The sequence below is a fragment of the Pinus tabuliformis genome, chromosome 7 (genome assembly GCF_031772625.1).
Source record: "Pinus tabuliformis cultivar Carrire ecotype Pingquan chromosome 7, CPIR1, whole genome shotgun sequence".
In the NCBI taxonomy this organism is placed as follows: domain Eukaryota; kingdom Viridiplantae; phylum Streptophyta; class Pinopsida; order Pinales; family Pinaceae; genus Pinus; species Pinus tabuliformis.
In genome coordinates, this window is record NC_142293.1 from 905,211,273 (window position 1) to 905,231,521 (window position 20,249).

The 20,249-nt window shown below is 39.5% G+C and overlaps 1 protein-coding gene across 1 annotated transcript; it reads left to right on the forward strand.

Annotated features, from left to right (window-relative positions):
* Window positions 1-8,758: 8,758 nt before the first annotated feature.
* Window positions 8,759-9,505, forward strand: LOC149250544 (uncharacterized). Its single transcript, XM_089453689.1, has one exon. The coding sequence runs from the start codon at window positions 8,759-8,761 to the stop codon at window positions 9,503-9,505; it is 747 nt and encodes a 248-aa protein (XP_089309815.1).
* Window positions 9,506-20,249: the final 10,744 nt, after the last annotated feature.

Genomic DNA, 20,249 nt, shown 5'->3' on the forward strand with positions numbered 1-20,249 from the left:
CCAAAGAATTTTCTTGATTTCTGACAGAGGCTTGTCAAAAGTAAGATCTTTCTCCAATGATTTCACTTTATTTTCTAACACTTTAATCTCTCTTGTCTTTTCTGCAACATTTATTTTTGAGAGATCATAGCTTCGTTCCATTTTGGCATATTTCTCCTTTACCTTATTTAGTTCTAAAACTTGCAGTTTCAGGTCCTCCATTGATTTTATTAGCTCTCCTGTGCTCAAATTAGCAGTACTGCCCTGTGCTACTCCTGTTGTTCCTGTTGTTGTTGTACCTGTAACTGCCTCCGCTGTGATTGCTGGAATGTTTGGTGCCAATGCTACTCCAAGAGTTGATGGGACTGCTGTTGATACTGCTAGTATTACATTGGGAGGCTGGGAGGTCGAATCTCCTTGCTTATCCTTCAATGCTTTTTCAAGTGCTTGTTCGGTAACATTTAGTCGTTCATTGAGCTTTAAGAGTAAATCCATCAGCTCTTCTTCAGATTTTTGGTTTATAACCTCATCAGTCTGTGGATGCCTTGAAGGTGGCAGTTTTAGTTGCTTCCTTAGGGCAACAATATCTTCATCTTTCTTTTTGAGGGAATTTGAGGGAATTTTATTTAATTTTATAAAATTGAGGGAATTTGACATATAAATTTATTTTATAAGAAAACAATAAAATAAAAGTAATGAATTAAAAAAAAAACTATTTTTTAAATTATGTTTTTTATTTATTTTATTATAGTTTTTTTTTATTAAGTATAAACACTTATTGGATGTAGAATTAAAAGAGTACACATTTTGCATATTTTTAATAGATCTATAATGAGATAAACTAAAATATAAAAATATGTTTGTTTTCATGTATTTATAATCTATTTCATTGTGAATTTATCAAAAGCATGTAGAGTGCTGGCACTCATTAGATTTGGAATTAAATTCTCCAACCAACAAGCGATTTTAATAATACATTTTATTATTTCAAGGTCTACTTTTGACCTCAAAATTTCCTAATTTGAATAAAAACAAATTGGATTATAAAGTTAGAAGTTGTAATTTGATGATGAAAGGTCATAATACAAAACCCCAATTATGGATACACTATTTGTGTTCAATATAGTCCCCAAACACGAACTTCATAAATTTGAACCTAAACTAATGGTTGTTGTGTAGCAACAACTACTTTAAGGCAAGATGTATTAGATTTACAACAATTGTAAAAGTGAAACACATCTAAATTTCCAATAAGGTATTGGTTCACAAATAAACTCAATACAATGTTAATTTGTCCACCAAGTTCCATTATTGACAAACAATAAACATTAAGAAACAAAGAATTAATTGTGTTATATACATCATTGGATGTATCTGTACAAAGTTTCAATGATTTGTATGTGAAAATATACTCTTAATGATACTCTATAACTTTATGCTTATTGCTTGTTTTTATTTAATTTGTACTTTATTAATTTACAAAAGAAGATAGAAAATTCAAGTAAAAAAAACTTTAATGGAATATATGGTTGTTTGTTTATATTTAATTTGTACTTTATGAATTTACAAAAAAATATAGAAAAATCCAAGTCCAAAAATAAACTTTAATGGAATATATATCCTTCATATTTAACACTTAAATTAAAGAAAAAATATTCTTTAAACTGCAACCCCTCAATGCATTTTAGACTTCAGGTGAACACATACACATAGATAACATTACTCATGTGGCCATAAAATTCAACTAATGTTGTAGCACCATCCTCCCACACTTACCCAAGCTAAACAGTCCACTGGGGTAATTATGTGACAAAGAGTTACTATGATATGATTCAAATCCCCAAGTACAGTTAAGGAAATGGAATCAACAAACCGAAACCAAACTGACCTTCCTCAGGAGCTACAATACCCACAATGGCTAACCAACCACTCTAGGTGCCCAACCTCTGAGTTAAATTGCTTTTTAACTGAACTAAACCCCAAGTTGCTCCCATGACAAGCCCTCCATGTGACTGTAACCCTCCAGTCGCTTCCACAACAAGGCCTCCATGTGACTGTAGACTTTTTTCACCCAATTTTGTGCCAACGACTATGAGATTTAAGCCACTTTTTCAGGCTAGTCTCGAAACCACTGCCCAGAACTTCATGAAACTTTCCAGAACAAAGAATGAAACCAGTACAAAGCCTTTCGCACAAAACTTATATAAAAATTTGACCTAAAAATGCCTATCCATGACATACATTTCATCAAACACATCGTGAACATGTAATGTACAGATCATAATTAAACATCTGAACATAGGGAGCTCATGCTTATCTGAGAATCGTCAACAAGGTCTGATGCCCTCTCATAATAGTTAAATTATCATCTATTAGGTCATTCATTCATTAACACTCATTTACTAATCAAAACATGATGAGAGCCATGATTAAGATCTATCATAAAACCATGCTTATAACTAGAATATAACTAGAGAAATATCAATGATAGAACAACCATTAAAGCCACATAATAACAAGTAAATTTAGACATAAAACACAAGAGGAAAAGAGCTCTTATTAACATATGCAAATCCAACCAAGTCAGGGACTTCCATGTACCACCCGACCATAGATTGGGCTGAACATTTTTATTTCATCCAATCACCCCCATTCCATATTCTAAGAATGAATGTGGGACTCACAACAAAACCAACCATGCTTCTCTGGCTTTACCGCATATCCCACCAAAATAGGTCAAGGAATATTAAGCTCGAAGAAAGCACCTATACAACTACGCTTTACCGTATATCCCACCAAGGGATTCCTAGGCTCAAACAATAAAGATACACTACCAGGATTTATCACAATCCCACCACATACTGGTCCAGGGATCACTAGGCCTATACAAGCATGGATGCCTCTCAATCTCTCCACCTAAATCGTGAGGAATTTGTCTATCTCCACCCTTAAGCTTTACTGTATATCTTGCCATTTATCGTTCAAGTATTCCTAGGCCCAATGAGGGAATACACAACCAGGCTTTACCTCAATCCCACCTTTTCGGTCCATGGATTCCTAGGCCTTGTGATTTTTCCTAAGATCACCTCACTCAGTTTCGAAACTATTGGGCGCAACCCAACTTGGCCTAGTTTTTGGTGAAGACTTCGCATTTTGTGGAGTAGAGTGCGAAGTAAAGAACGCAGTGGAGCGCGAAGTGGACCACACAGTGGAGTAGTGGAGCACCAAGTGGACCTCGCAGTAAATATACCGTGCGACATATGGGCTTTGATGCGGGGCAAAGCCCCTCATTTTTGTAAAAGAATGTAAAGTTGTAAAAGATCAATGGTTTTCAGACCATAGTAACTTGTATTAGGGGAGTCCATGGCATATGGACAATGGTATCTTGATGATATATCCCTCAAAGTAATAGTATATATAAGGATCAATAATAAGAAGAAGAATCATTTTTATGGTCCAATTATTGTGATCTATAGTTTGTAGCGAAGGAAAGGCTTTGCAGCTGAGTGCGTAGACGACCTGAAACTTAGTGCACAAGTCAAGAATTATTTGTTGTACAAGATTCATTATTATAAGAAACATTTCTTCTGGACGTAGTCCCACATTGGGATGAATCACAGTAAAACTTGTGTCTTCATGTGTATTTGCTTATTATCTGTTGTAGCGTAGAAGTTTTATTACAGTTGCATTTTATTTCAACACAGTAATGATTATGGGTTTATATGGTATGTTTATGTGATTAAATGAATGTGGTGAAGTAATATATGTATATTAAAGATAAAATAACACAAAAATGCCACATCGAATCATCCATCAAGGCTACAAAAAGCATCCTCCCATAGTCACTTTAGGTGAGATTGCGATCTGCTTACAGGTCATTGCTGAAAGGGCCAGTGATTAAGGGTTTTGTTGGTGTGCAGTATAGATCGAACCTGGGCTAGCCCAATCATAACCAACAAATGGTTTCATTGTCGGGACCAGGATCTATTTGAGGGATATGTTTATGTGGCATCCATCAAAGAAGGAGGTTCTAGATTAGCTAGAATTGAAGGAGCGAGAATTTACAGATCAAGAGAATAGAAACCCTCGTCTGAAGTCTGAAGCTTGGTTACAGAAATGTGTTTTCACAAATCAAGACGATTTTTTCTTCGCATCATTTCATGTTGAACTATACGAGTGGATATCAAGGTTGATTAAAAGAAAGAATTGTTTTAAAGGTGGAGAACCTACAACATGGACTCCTGAATTGGTACAACGACTCAAGAACACTGACAACATGATTTAAAGGAATGTTGATTTCTGGATTGATAACATCTTGGGAGGATTTATTACTGAGTTTGCAGTAGACCAAACCGTGTCCTATAGCGAAGTAGAATGACAACGCTTCAAAGGAATGTGAGGTAAGTATGTGAAATCTTTGAAACTCTGGATTAAGATGCTTTTATGTGAAAAAGGAGTTTTATGGATGCAGCTAGATTGTTAGCTTAGTTATGTTTGGAAGAAGAGAAAATAAATCTGAGCAAGATATTGGAACAACATGAAGTGGAAAAATATATAGAATATATATTAGAAAGAGAGCTCGTGGACAAGATCTGAAGGCCTTTGTAGAGACTGGGTATAGTACTCTTTTGGGTGAGTCTGAAATTCAAAGAGAAGATAGCTACCCTGATAAGCCTTAGGTAACTCTGCAGTATTCACCTTCCAAACCTAAGAGCTCGTAGAAGCCAGAATCTAGTAATAACCAATGTGTTTTTTTCTCTCCCACTCCCCCTCCCCATCCCCCTTCTCCCCCTACTCGTCCTACCCCCCATCCCCATCCCCTTAATTCTCCCCCTCCCCCCCAAGAAGAAATACAACTGATGATATTAAGTTGCTTGTCTTTAAGGGAACTGGATCGGGGGATCCAAACTAGTTTTGGTTTTTAGTGAAGTTGTATGGACTGCAAAGCAGATCAATGATGAAAATATAAAGAAAGCGCAGCTCATTACGATGCTATGAGATAAATCTCTGACATGGTAGATGAAGTATTCCAATAATCTGATTAGAAAATTTGCAGGTATTAAAGTAGTGTTGAAAAGAGAATTTAAGAAGTCGAAGTCTGAGTCGCAGTGCATCACTGAGTTAAAAGAAATTAAACAGAAGCCTACTGAGTTTTTTTGGGAATTTGATCAGAGATTTAAGGAATTTTTAGATCAAGTGAGCTTCGAAATAGATCCACAGCAATATCAAGAATGGTTTATAGTTGCATTTTTATCACATATCAGACTACCATTGATGCAACAAAAGATAACAAGTCAAGACAAAGCTCTACATCTCGCGATGAAGTTGGAAGCTTTGCCTATAGGAGATAATAATTTAGGTATGCAACATATTCAGAGTCAACTGGCAAACCTAACCCTGCAGATACAATATATCAAGAAAAGCAAAGAAGTCAGAGAAGAAGTATGGTGTACAAAGTATAGATTAGAGGGCCATTCTAAAAAAAATTTGTCCTATATTTAGGGATTACATGGCTAGTGGGGTACCAAATCCCTTAAATGTAGGATCCAACCTATGGTGCAAAATATTCAAGACAAAAGGGAAACATTTCTCAGAAGATTGTTACCTGTTACAGAAATATGTGCAGACTCCAAGGAACCTATACTACAAATTTTGTAAATTAGTAGAACATGATGAGAACAATTGTCGAGCTTATGAACTAATGATGGAGCATGGTGCTGACACTTATAGAATGCAAGAAGAAGAACATGGACATGAAGGTAGTGGAAAACACGATGGTCGAGGAGGCTACCAAGGAAGAGGTCGAGGTGTTGGAGCTGGTTCAGGACGTGGATAGATTATTTGTTATAATTGTGGCCAGGTAGGTCATTTTGCGAGAGATTGTCAAAACCCTACTATGACATGTAAGTACTATAAATCTTTTGACCATGTAATTGAAGAATGTCATGTACTTATGGAAAAAATGCAAGAAAAAAGGAATCGACAGCTAACATTGAATATTCAAATGATGACTACCAAAAGAAGGAATGATGAATAGCGAATTAGTATTATTAATAGAAGTGGAGCTGTGATCAATGGTGATAAAGCAGATGGAAAGAAAGAATTTGAAACTACATGGGTTAGAAAATGTATTGAGAAAGCTCCTATTTTTTATATTCATAAGGAAAAATAAGTGTTTATGGAAACAAAGTGAAGCTTTATGGATGTTGGAGCTTCGACCTTCAGTGCATAGCCAAAGTATAAAACTAGTTGCGACATATCATTAGCTTCGACACATAATCAAGTTTCGATGCAGAACTAAGCCTCGACATAGGATAGAGCTCCGACACAGGACCAGGAGTCAACAAATTAAGGAGGTACTTTAAAATCTTTTCTGCAAACTTGTATGAAATTATTAAGAGATCAAAATCCTGTAGAAGTGCTTCAGAAGTTGATAGATTCGTGGGCATCAAAAGAAACACCATGAAGTGAGATGCACGCAGTAAATAATTTGCATCGACAAAAGATAATAGGAAGAGAAATGAGGCTTAGTGCACAGATAGGAGAATATGAGATGGATCAAGTTATTCTAAATCTGGGATTTGATGCTAATGTTTTGACAAAGAATACATGGGAATTAATGGGTAAGCCGAAGCTACAATGGTCGCCTATTCAATTAAGGTTGGAAAATTAGAAAAATATCTTTCCCTTACGAAGACTACCAGGTGTAACATTAAATATTGAAGTAGTTCCCACTACTGTTGAATTTGAAGTAATAGAGATTGTTGACGATAGTAACCCTTATCCTGCATTGCTTGGACTTGACTAGGCATTTGATAATATGGCGATAATTAATCTGAATAAGAGGCAGATGATATTTGAAGGAATCAATATGAGATTAATTGTTCCCTTTGACCCATTAGAAGGAGTAAGATATACAAAACCAGTCAAATAAGAGTACTACACAGCTGATATAGATAATACCTATCAAATGAAAGCGCAAGAACAAGATTTTGTTAACCCTACTATAAAAGGCAAGTTGACTTGGGAGCATGATAGTTCTTGTGCATCAGACTCAGAAGAAGAATTGGATAATTGGAAGAACAAGCTACATGAAGTATCTATAAGGTGTTGTGCAAGAATTTCCAAATCAGTTCGCTGCATGACATCTGAGGTATGTAATCTACCTTCTTATGATGGCTTAGGTGATGTGAATATTTTTCTTGATGAATATGAGGAACAAGTTCCAGAAATTCAAAGATTGTTAGCCTTGGATATAGCCCTGAAAGCTACTCCTGCTAGATGGTGGGGTGCACACAAGAAGAATATAGAAGGCTGGCAAGAATGTCGAAGATTGATGTGGATAAGGTTTGGACAGATAGATACAAAAATAGAGATAAAATATGATGGTGAAACTAACCCTAGGAAGCATATCCAGCTATGCACTACAACATGGAAGGAGATTCCACAACAAGAATGGGTACATGGATTCATTCATACATTAGAGACAATCCCTAAGAACTGGTACTTAGAAACAAAGCTTCGACATGGTACAGTAAACTAGAAAGACATGGTTGATGGTTTCATCTTAACATTCAACTTTGAAGATGATTTTCCATACATAGATTTGGCCCTTCAGACAGTTAAGAAGAAAATCTTTGAGAATGTAACTCCATTGACATGGAAGCAACTCGATTGGGTTGCAGAAATAGAAAATGCACTAGAATGCTAGAACCTTACTACCGAAGAAGAAGAATAGCCTCGCAAAATCGACATAGTAGAATCAGAAGGATACCATGAAGTAAATGGGCCTAAGTTAGAGATACTAGATACATCGAAGCCACTGAAGACCAAGAAGGTGAACATAGGATTAGAGAAGGAACCAAAGTTTGCAACAATAGGAGATTATTGGGATGAAGAGACAATCAGTAAAGTTACATAGTTACTTCATGAATATCAAGAATTTTTTTCGATAAGGAATAAACCCAATTGAAGGAGGATGGGTAACCAGGTGTTTGTGACTTCACTGAACAAGGAGCACGGTTAGGGTTTCTCTGTCTGCAGTTGAATATGCTTGATCACCTGCTAATTTTGTGTTGTTGTCCTCACCGTTACGGTTGGTTGAATTTTGGTTTCACTGTCACCTGTTGCCCTTTGTTGTCACCAGGTTTGCTACAGGATGTCGAATATGGAGCTTGAGGAGGTGGACTACTCTGCCAACCCTAACCCCTATGCTACTATCTAGCGAAGCCCTAACCCTTCATCGGATTCTACACCCACTGGGTTACAGGGTCTGTCTTGTTCGCACATCTCCATTACTCCCCCCTCTGTTTCTTTCCCCAATCCATCCACATCTGGCCTCCCTTTCGCTGCTCTCTCCATTGACTCCCCAGATCTTGACTGCCCTCCCCTCTCGCTGGAAACCCTCCACCTACTTACCTCCTACACATCGCCATCACCCCCTTTTGATCCATCGCCATCTGAGAATTTGGTCCACCCGACATCTTATGAGCTCCCCTCCTCTGCAGGATTTGATTTGGTGACCAGGCATGCCTCGCCTTTGTCCACTCCTCTTACCCCTCCTGTTGTGGCACTAGGCTCCTCATCCTCCCCCTCCAGCTATTTTGAAACCCTGGTCATCAAAGTTCGACACTCCTCTCAGCAGTCTCAACAAGAGCACCAAGGCTCTCAAGATCCCTTGTAGGATCATCCGATTGCGATGCGCACCGGGAAACGAAAGCTCAAGTGTGTGAAGGCCACGAGCAAGGATCTGACCCTAAAATTTAGGGAAGGGGTAAACATGGGGGAAGTGGTAGACATGGCAGGTAGGGTTCTTGTTGGAAGAGTTCATGGCCGCGCCTATTCTGCTAAGAGACTCAGACTCTGGGTCAAAGAGATTTGGGGGAACATCTTCAAGGAACTCCCAAAGGTGCAAACGCTGGCTCGAGGATGGTTCACGCTCTATTTTCAGCAGGAGGAATACACAAATTGGGCACTTACCAGATATTGGCATATAGAGATGGCTCCAGTCATGCTAAAGCATTGGAGTCCTCTTTTTGATCCAGAGCGGGAACAAATTGGAGCCAAACCACTTTGGGTCAAGCTGCCTGGTCTTCCCCTGCACTTTTGGTCTGAAGATATATTCATTCGCATAGGCAATGCACTTGGCACCTATCTGGACTATGAAAAATCATACATCAGCTCTGGAAACCGGTCATTGGCCCGTATACTGGTTTACTTGGATACTAGAGAAGGGTTGGAGGAAAAAATCACACTACAGTGGAAGAATTTCACCAGGATTCAAATCTTGGACTATGAAGGAGTGCCATTCAGATGCCATAGGTGCCATAAGGTTGGGCACCTCTACAAGGAATGTCCATTGGTTTGTAAGACTGCCTCTCCAACCAAAGAAGCAGAGGAAGTAGCGGCAAGGGCACCCACATCTGCTCCTGACCAGACTCCACAGGCAAATTCTCCTCAGTCAAAGATGGGCGTATCGACTCAGGTGCCATCCTCGAGTACTCCCCATCCTCCTTCCCACAAATAACAAGATCAAGGGTTGTAGTTGCGGCTACTAGATCATCGGGTATTCCTCCTCTCTTAAAATTTGTTATTGTTTCTTCTTATTTATGCTTTGCACAACATTTGCATTCTGCATCTGCATCTATACCGGATTATATCCCTACCGCCATCCCTTGTTCCCTGGACTCTCATCTTCCGGTTAACTCAACAACTCCACCTACTATCCCAGATCTGGATCGCTCTCCCCCTCATTCTGATCCTTCAAACATCTCCAGACACTCTCACCCTTATAACCTCCGTCCTCACTCTTCTCATCCACCTGAGACCTTTGTGAACTCCAGGCTGGGCCTGATCTCCCCTCCTTGCTCTTCCAAATCCTCCAAGGGGGGGAAAATCTCATATGTCTAGGGCCATACAACAAGCTGGGGTGGAAGTGGCATTTGGCAGACAATCTACTCTCGATTGGGTACTTAGAGCACAGTCTACCCTCCCATAGTCTCCCCCATGAAGTGGATCTCCTTTAACTGCAGAGGTCTGGCTAGCCCTCCCAAAAAACTAGCCCTCAAACACTTATTTGAATCTAAGTCGATTGATATTATATTTCTGCAAGAAACACTTGGGTTGGCTGATCAAATTATTCCTGTGCTTCAATCGTTGAAACCGGGCTGGATTTTCCAGTCCCTTGATGTCATGGGGCGTTCAGGTGGGCTGGCCCTGGGTATTAATCCTCGCACTATACACCTCAAGGCCTCCTGGGGTGGGGCTAGATTTATTGGTATGGACATTTTTTCCTCAGATCTGGGCATGGATCTCAAGATTGTCAATATATATGGCCCTTGTCATAATAGAGAGGCTTTTTGGAATCATCTCCTAAATCTTTCCATTATCAACTCTGATAATACCATTTTGGGAGGAGACTTGAACTTCTCCATTGGCTATGGGGAATCATGGGGAAGTAATGCACAGGTGGATCCCTTATCTGACATTATGGAGCAGCTCCTTGAACAACATCACTTGATAGATATCCCTATGGTAAAACCTCAACCCACTTGGCGCAATCGAAGAATTGGGGAGGCTGCTCTGGCCAGGCGCTTGGATCATTTCCTCATTAAGGATCCACTGGTGAGAGGACTATCTCTTTACAGACAATGGGTTGGTTCTGGAGGTATATCAGACCATTCCCCCATCTACATGGAGCTTTTCAACCCCTTCCAAAAGCCAAGGGAACCCTTCAAATTCAACTCCACCTGGCTAAAGGATCCCTCATATATTCACCTAGTTAACAATTACTGGCTTTCTCATCCACCATCCTCGGGGAGAACCATTGCGGAGGGTTTCTGTGACAACCTACTTGAAATCAAGTGATTATCTATTAATTGGGCCAAGGACAAAAGAGACTAGGATGAATTGACCCTCAGGACTATTGAGCATACTCTGGCCAATCTTTTGGATGAACAGGGACGGGGATTCACATCTGTGGAGGCAAAGTCCCACCTTATTGACTTGGAGGCACAATGATCCAAGATTCTAAAAGAGAGGGAAGAAACCTGGCACCTCTGGAGTTAGGCTATTTGGTTACAAGCTAATGATGAGAATAAAAAGTTGTTCCACAAATATGCAAAGGGAAGGAAAGTATGAAACACTATCTGGCACATGCCTAAGGAGGACAGTAGTCTTGCAACTTCATTTAATTAGCTGGCTCATCTAGGAAACTCACACTTCCAAAAACTTTTTAAGGCTCCCCCTGGTGCCACTCTTGCTGATATTGTTCGGATAGTGGGACATTTCCCTCAGTTTGTCGACCCAAATGAGGCTGAGGAGCTCACCTCCCCTATTACAATGGGTGAATTGGAAAGTACTTTAAAATGGTTCAAAAAAGACAAGAGTCTAGGGCTTGATGGATGGACTATTGAGTTTTATCTTGCCTTTCATGAAACTATTGGTCAGGATCTTCTAAAGGTGGTGGAGGAATGCAAGACATCTGGGTGTTTGTATGAGGCTATAAATTCCACTTTCATTGCCCTTATCCCCAAATCTGACTCCCCTTCATCGTTCAATGACTTCAGACCCATATCTCTTTGTAACTGTATTATAAGATCATATCCAACCACCTCAAACCTATCCTCTCCAGTCACATCTCCCCTAAACAATTTTCTTTCCTACATAATAGACAAATCCATGAGGCTATTGGCTCTACGCAGGAAGCCCTACATTCCATGAAATCTAAAAAACTCAAGGGTGCCATTCTCAAAATTGATCTCACTAAAGCTTTTGACCGGGTCAGCTGGCTCTATATTAAAATGATCCTCACCCACCTGGGTTTCCTCCTCCCTTCATTGATTGGGTTATGTGCTGCATCACCTCGGCCTCCTTCAGTGTCCTGATAAATGGCTCTGCATCATACTTTTTTCATGCTGAACGTGGACTTAGACAAGGTTGTCCACTCTCCCCTCTCCTCTTTCTGATTGTTATGGAAGGCCTCAGTAGGCTCATTGCTTCTACCAAGAAATATGGGCGATTACAGGGACTCAAAATATCTGATCAGTGTATACTCACTCATCTACTCTTCGTAGATGATGTGCTCATCTTCCTTAATGGAGGTATATGAGATACTTCCACCTTTTTTGATATACTTCTACTCTTCGCTAAGGCCATAGGTATGGAAGAAAACCATTTGAAATCCACTATTACTCTCTCAGAATGTACTCCACATGAGGCACGGGTTGCACTGCAAAAAATTCCTTTTTAGAGCCATCACCTGGAGGATGGGCTCAAATATCTGGGCTTCTGGATCAAGCCACATTGCTACAAGATTGTTGACTAGATTTGGCTTGTGGTCAAGATCAAAAAACGCTTACTCAATTGGAACCATAGATTCCTCTCCAGGGCGGGTCAATTAGTGCTTATTAAATCGGTCTTGGAGGCTACACCTGTTTACTGGATGTCTTTGGCTTGGATTCCTAAAGGAATCCTATCTCAGATACAAAGGATATGCTGCAGATTCCTTTGGAATGGCTATAAGGAGGGTAAACCTTTTGCCTGGGTGGGATGGAATCATATTGCTATACCAAAGAAATGGGGTGGTTGGGGTCTGAAGGACTTATCCTCCTTCGCACAAGCACTTGCTGCTAAGATGGGCTGGATTATCCTCACCTCTCATAGCCTCTGGACATATGTTATCTATTATAAATATATCTGGCCCCATCAGCTTATGGATTGGATACGTTTGCCCACTTGGCAACGATCTGGGATATCCATGGTCTGGTGAGCGATCCTACACACTATGCCTACTATCAGAAATGGACTAGCATGGAGAATCAACGAAGGCTCATCTATTTGCATTGGCTTAGACCCCTAGTCGGGCTATGGGAATATGTTTCGATTACCTCCGGACCTTATTCATTTTCTCAATTACAGGAACATTAATGTAATTTCTCATGCTGATCTGGAGAATAGCTCTATCTTTACTCAAGCATGGTTATCAGTGGAGCAATTAGGCATCCCCACACATTGGCAGCATGACTGGGAAGGTTATATTGCTTCCCTAACTGAATCTCATATTTATATCAAAGAGGGGGCTGATGAAATCATTTGGACCCTTGCATAACATGGCACATACTCCTGAAGGCGGGAGACCCCATTATTCACATTACGCATAGATGGCTTGTCCTCTTGGACTAGTCGGGAAAGATATGGAAGCTCAAAGCGCCTCCGAGAACAAAGCTCTTCATGTGGAATGTTATTCGAAACAAGACACCTACTGGAAACAACTTAATGCATCGATCATTCTTCGGCCCTACCTGGTGCATGCTCTGTCAGCAGGTAGAGGAAACAAATGACCACCTATTCCTATCTTGCCTGATGGTAAATCATATTTGGAATCAAGTCCTTGCTGCTCTATCTCTAACTATCATATGGCATGGACAAAATGTAACAGTTTCTTGGGATCTTTGGTGAGCTGCAAACCGGAATACAAAAGTACATTGTCTACCCCTACTTATTTGCTGGTCTATTTGGTTGACAAGGAATGGGATCATTTTTAGAGACAAAATGGCTCGATGGCCATCCACCATTGCAAAAATCATTGTTGCATATCATGAAATACCTGAAGATGATCATACACCTGTGGGTCGTGTTGTCTTACCTGAAACCATTGATCGTTCTATTCCCTGGGCCTTTTTTGATGGCGCAGCACAAGCACAGGGATGTGGTGGGGGAATCTTACTTCATATAACTGAAAACCACCATTTCAAAATACAAATGGGGTTAGGATTGGGAACAAACAATTTTGCAGAACTGATCTCCCTCAGACATCTTCTACACTTTGCATTGGCACATGCATGCAATCATATTCAGATTTTCGGTGACTCAAAAATCATCATCAATTGGTTCAATAACATTTCTACATGTCATGTGCACTCTCTCAGGAACATACTGGATGAAATCATGATCTTAAAAGCACAATTTAATTATGTTTCATGTCATCATATTTACAGGGAACGTAACTCGGCTGCTGACCAACTTTCCAAGGAGGCCACGACACATCCCAAAGGCCTATGGTTAATACAAGAGAAGCTTGGAGATGATCACTACCAGTACTATCATCAGCCCTATATTGATAGGGCATATCTGAGGGCAGTCAGGCCCTAAATTATCTTGCAATTTTCAGCAGTGTTTATAACAGCTACTTGTTGATGTATTGTATATATTTTTCTTGCTTTTGGACTTATTAGTATACCCTGTGTGGTAAATTATGTACAAAACTATACATTTTGCATGGCTATGACCATCAATTTTTTAATATTTACTTGAAGGCTACGACCAGCAAACTGCATATGCCATAGGCATCTACTACATGTAATTTTTTTAAATTAATGAAAAGTTACGATTTTTCCTCGAGGAAAAAAATATCAAGAATTTTTTCCGACAAAATTTTCAGAAATGAAGGGTATAGTAGGAGATCTAGAAGTTATGAAGATTCCCCTTAAGCCTGATGTGAAGCCAGTCAATCAAAGACCTTACAGATTTAACCCAAAGTATAAGGAGAAAGTAAATATAGCTCGATAAGATGATAGCAACAGGAATTATTGAATCAGTAGAAGAATCAAAATGGGTGAGTCTTATGGTGGTGCAAGAAAAGAAGACTCAGGGAGTAATTAGGATTTGTGTTGATTTGAGAAAGTTAAACGATGCATGTTTACCTGATCCTTTCCCTACCCCTTTCACAGATGAAGTGCTAGACAATGTAGGAGGTCAAGAAGCTTATTCATTTATATATGGATTTTCAAGTTATCATCATATTAGGGTTGCACTTGAAGATCAGCATAAGACCACATTTGCTATAGAATGGGGCTCATATCATTGTACAGTAATGCTTTTTGGATTAAAGAATGCCTCTGCTATATTTTCTACAGTGGTGGTTGCAACTTTTAAAGAATATATCCACAAGTTTTTGGAGGTATACTTTGATTATTGGACAGTGTTTGGGTTGTTAAGAAAACATATTGGAAGTTTAGTATTGATGCTTGACATGTGTAGAGAATATCAGGCCTCCTTGAATTTAAAGAATTGCATATTTTGTGTACCTTTTGGTATACTATTGGGACATATTGTTTGCAAGCAAGGATTAATGGTGGACCCTGCTAAGATTGCTATCATTGTGAATTTTCCTCCACCTAAGACAGTAAGACAACTTCGCACTACATTGGGACATACTGGGTATTATAGGAAATTCATCAAAGGGTATGCGCAAATCATTGTGCCTATGGAGAAGTTGTTAAAGAAGGATGTAACTTTTCAGTGGGATGAAGAATGTCAAAAGAGCCTCGACATATTGAAATAAAAGATGGTAGTTGAACCTATATTAGTGTTCCCTGATTGGAATAAGGAATTCCATGTCCATGTGGATGCCTCTTGTATAGCTTTGGGAGTGGTACTAGCACAACTTGGTGAAGGAGAAATTGATCATCCTATAGCCTTTGCAAGTAGAAATTTGTCCAAGTCATAAAAGAATTAAACAACTACAAAAAGAGAAGGATTGGCTATGGTATATCTTGCAAAAATTTAGACACTATTTGCTGAGATCACATTTTAAAATGTTTATAGATCATTTTTCACTGAAGTATTTGGTTAATAAGCCGTCTTAGGAGGAAATATTTGCAGATGGTTACTATTATTTCAAGAATATCACTTTGAGATCATTGTTAAACTAGGAAGACTAAATGCAAGACCTGACCATTTTTCAAGGTGGAAACAGGGGAAGAACCAACCAGCATAGAAGATAATCTCCTTGATGCGCAGTTATTTGCAATCAGAATTGCAGATGAGCAGATATTATTCAGTTTTTGAACACAGGAATGGCTCCAAAATATACTACGCAACAGAAGAGATAATTAGTGGTTAAGGCAATTGACTTTTCATTGATAGCAGGAAAGTTATATAAGATGGGACCATATGAGATATTGCACAAGTATGTCTCTGAACATGAAAGACAAATGATTCTAATAGAGGCTCATGAAAGCACAACTGGTGGAAATTATGCAGGGAAAGTTACTACGCAGAAGATTTTGAGAGCATGATTGTGGTGGCATACACTACACAAAGATGCAAAGGAGTAGTGTAGAGCATGTGAGATATGTCAAAGAACATGAAAACCTTCAAGAAGAGATGAGATGCCATTGGTACCACAAGTTACATTGTAGGATTTTGATAAATGGGCTATTGATTTTGTTGAACCTATCAACCCACCTGGAAAAAGGACTGGTGCGAGGTACATAATTACTGCAACTGATTATTTGACAAGGTGGGCCAAAGCGCAACTAGTAAAGGATTGCAGCGCATAGATTGCTGCAAAGTTTATTTTTTAATACATACTATCGAGATTTGGACATCCAAAGATTTTGATGAGTGACCAAGGTTCCCACTTCCTAAATAAAACCATTGAAGCATTGACTGAGGAATTCCAAGTTTATCATCAGAAGAGTACTCCTTATCACCCTCAAGCCAATGGAATAGTAGAAACATTTTAATAAGATTTTTTGAAGCACTGACTAAGGTATGCAATGTGAATAGAGATGACTAGGACCTTCGAATTCCAGCAATATTATGGGCTTAAAGGACCACATGTAAGAAGTTGACAGGTCAGAGACCCTTCAGATTATTTTATGGGAAAGAAGCTATGATGGCCATGTAATACATTATGCCTAGCTTGAGGATTGTAGCTTTTACAAATATGGCAGACCCTGACATAATGGAGGAAAGAATGTCGTAGTTGATTGCTTTAGAGGAAGACAAATTTATAGTAGGATTCCATCAGCAAGTAAAAAAATCAAGAGAAAAGGCTTGGCATGATAGACATATTAAGCATAAGAAGTTCCAAGTAGGAGACCTTGTTCTCCTATATGAAAATAAGTTTGTAAAATTTCCAGGAAAATTCAAGATGCATTGGTTAGGCCCATATATTATTAAGCATATTATTGATGGAGGCACAGTTCAATTAGTGAAGTTAAATGGAGAGTTGATTCAAGGAAGAGTAAATGGCAGTAGGTTGAAGCTGTACATGGACAACCTTGTCCCTACAACCTCGCTCTAAAGAAGAAAGGGGAAAAGTCTTAGTGCCACCTACAGTTGAAAGTGGGCACGAGACTATAAACTACACTGCAGAAAGAACTTCGACGTAGGAAGTTACTTCGCTACAATCTGGATTATGTCGAAGTACATAGGAGCTGCGATGTAAGACAAATGTTCGCTACACTATGGGATGCGTCGAAGTTCACCGGAAAACATAAATATGACCGTTAAAAGGGGAAAACACGTGGAAAGTTGAATTTATGAGGATAAATTGGCAATATCTAAGGACATATATTTAATTAATGAACATAATCTTAACACAATCCAGACAAAATATGATCTAATGATGGGGCTCAAATTTCAGATTTGTTTTAAAAATTCGCCTTCCACCCAAATCAAACACTTTTTTGAATTGATAGTGCGAAGAAATTTCAAAGAATTTACACATGAACATCCTGTCAACTGAAGAATTTTTGCACATATTCAACGAGAGAGGCTTATGAGCCATGGAAGCATCTGCCGCAACAACTGCTGGTACACCCACAACATCAGCTGATATGCCCACAGTAGCATTGCCAACAGTAGCATCAACTGCAGTAGCATCAACACAAAAACAACAGAGATCGCCGAGGAAGAAATTGACTAAGGAAGAGATAACTAAGAAGAAATAGGATAAGAAATTTGTCAAACCTCAACAATAACCCAAGCAAGTTAGAGATAGTGAGGAAGAAGCGGAGCATGCAGAACAAATGGAAACAGAGGGTGTAACATTTTTGCCTCTACCACCATACATTCCACCGAGGAAACCAATTGAAAACCAGTGAAAGACTCAAAGGATGCAAAGTTCGGCACCTTCACACCTCTATTGCCAAAAAAAGTACCATTTACTATGGAATTACTTGGAAAAATATTGCAGTTAAAGTTCACATATTGTGACTTTAATGATAGGAAGAAGTACCCTTAGTTCACACGAGACCATATTTGAAGTAGGTGCACTACCCATAAACCGGAGTAATAAGGCTAAAACCACAACAGTGGGAAAAAGGGTTGGCGCAATCAGGACTACTAAAATGTTAAATGTGTCGCACTTCAGCAGAAATCTGGGGAACACGACATGTGTGCATCACTTTCTCATGTTGGTACACGATGATTATTATGGATGGGAAATAAGATCCCTATAGACCCATTGTTGATTTGGAGGATCAACAGACTACCGGACCAAGGGCAGAACCCCGTGGAGGACTTTGCTGGAAAAGATCAAGACCACGCCATAGCAAAAAAATATGAAGAAGAAGTTTGGGCCAGAAAAGGGAAAAAGAGGCTACAACATAAATTCAATCAGTGACCAGGCAGTTTGCTTCGTAGTGCACATACTGGCTAGAAGGATCATGAGAAAGTGTCGAGCGAATGAAGTTCTTGTGTCAGTGGTTTCCTTAGCTACGCAGTGTGCCAACGGGGTTCAGTACAATTGGGCCGAATACCCGTGCAAGGAATTTTTGGATGATTGCCGTGAAGTCCAGGAGAAAGGTACCACATTCCATTATGCGTGGCTACTTTTGATTACTGCAATGTTAGCATGGAGAGAACTGAAGGATTCATAGTTCCCCTCGGTAGCATCAGATGTCTATGAAGCCACATAGTATGCCTCACCATAGTTTACCACCCAACTATCACGAGTAATGGAGAGCATGATGTTCTTCATACTGTATCATATGGGTTTTCATATGGTAGTGAACCAACACCCTCACTTGTCGCCGAGCCTATACGAGCAGTATAGCGTTGTTGCAAAGTTTAAGGCAAATTTTAATAGAGTGTACATATAGGTGCACAGGGATACAAAGAAGAATGGCATGCCCTGCCAAATTAGTCAGAGAAGATGATTTGTTACCACTAGTACAAAAATGGCCTGCAGAATGGATGACTGTAATGGAGGAAGAAGCAGGATACAGTGTGATAGAAGAAGAGGAGGACACCTTGCAGCACGATGAAGCAAGTGGAAAGACAAGGACAAGGATCAGGATGGGCATGAATCAGAAAAAGAGGAGCTACATGACAAGGGTCACTAGGATCCTCTAGAAGAGCAGAACATAGAATAAAAAAAGACAGAGACAGACCCCACTTTCATAGAAAAAAGGAAGGTAGAGGGCGAAGTTTCCTCAAAGAAAGAGAAAAAGTAGAAGGCATATAAAACGAAGGATATCATGGTCCTTACTGATAGGGACCTGGAGCAGATCAGAGATAGGATTCAAGAGGGGACAACTAAATCCTGGAATAGAGTAGAAGATCGCCCTGGTGCACTTCTAACTATTGTCACAGAATTGAATATATTGGTGCAGATGGTTAGACAACTAGTGTAGATAGAGGAAAGGGTCATAGTAGAAAGGAAGATAGAGCCTACACTTGCAGTGTGGTTAGCACAGATGCCTACAGGAGCCCTACAGTTCAACTCTGTAGAACTAGAGTAGTAGGCTAAGGAATGGACATCTCATGTCAATATGAACATCGCAGTGGTACCATTGCCAAGACTACACAAGCTGCACATGGAGATAATTGAAGAATTAAGCTGCAAGAAAAACACACCTCACAGCTAAATATTAAAGTAGAAAAGAGCGAGCTGCACTTTGGCAGAAGCTCGAGCAGGTGATCCAAGAAAAGGATCAAATAGCATAGGAATACCAGAAGATCAAGGAGGTGGTTGAATCCACATGCAAAGAGATTATAAACCTTAATTTCCAAGAAGAAGAACCAGTAGAAGACAAGGTCACGAAGCTTGGCTTTGCAGTGAAAGGGTACAAGGAGAAAATTGTCACAGTGTAATTCAAATACGAAATGAATATCAGTGAGTTGCAAATTAAGTTGCAATCGACTACGCTGCAGGAAGTAAGAGGTCAAAGGGAGACTGACCTAAAGATTGTAATGGCCAAAATCTCCAAAGTAGTGGCAGACTGTGGAAACATATTGGACGAAAGTTTACAAATTTGGACTTTGTTGTAGGAATATCCAAATGTATAGAAATTGTAGGAAGAAATGCAACAGAAGCAACAACAGTTAGAGGAGATTCGGGCATCTGCGAAAACCTTACCAATCTCACAGAAGCTAGTGAAGGTCAATGAGTTGAAGGCCCTCTAGAAGAAAATTGAGGAGATGAAGAAAGAAGAACATATTTTGATATAGAGGACTCAACCTTAGCAGGATGAGGC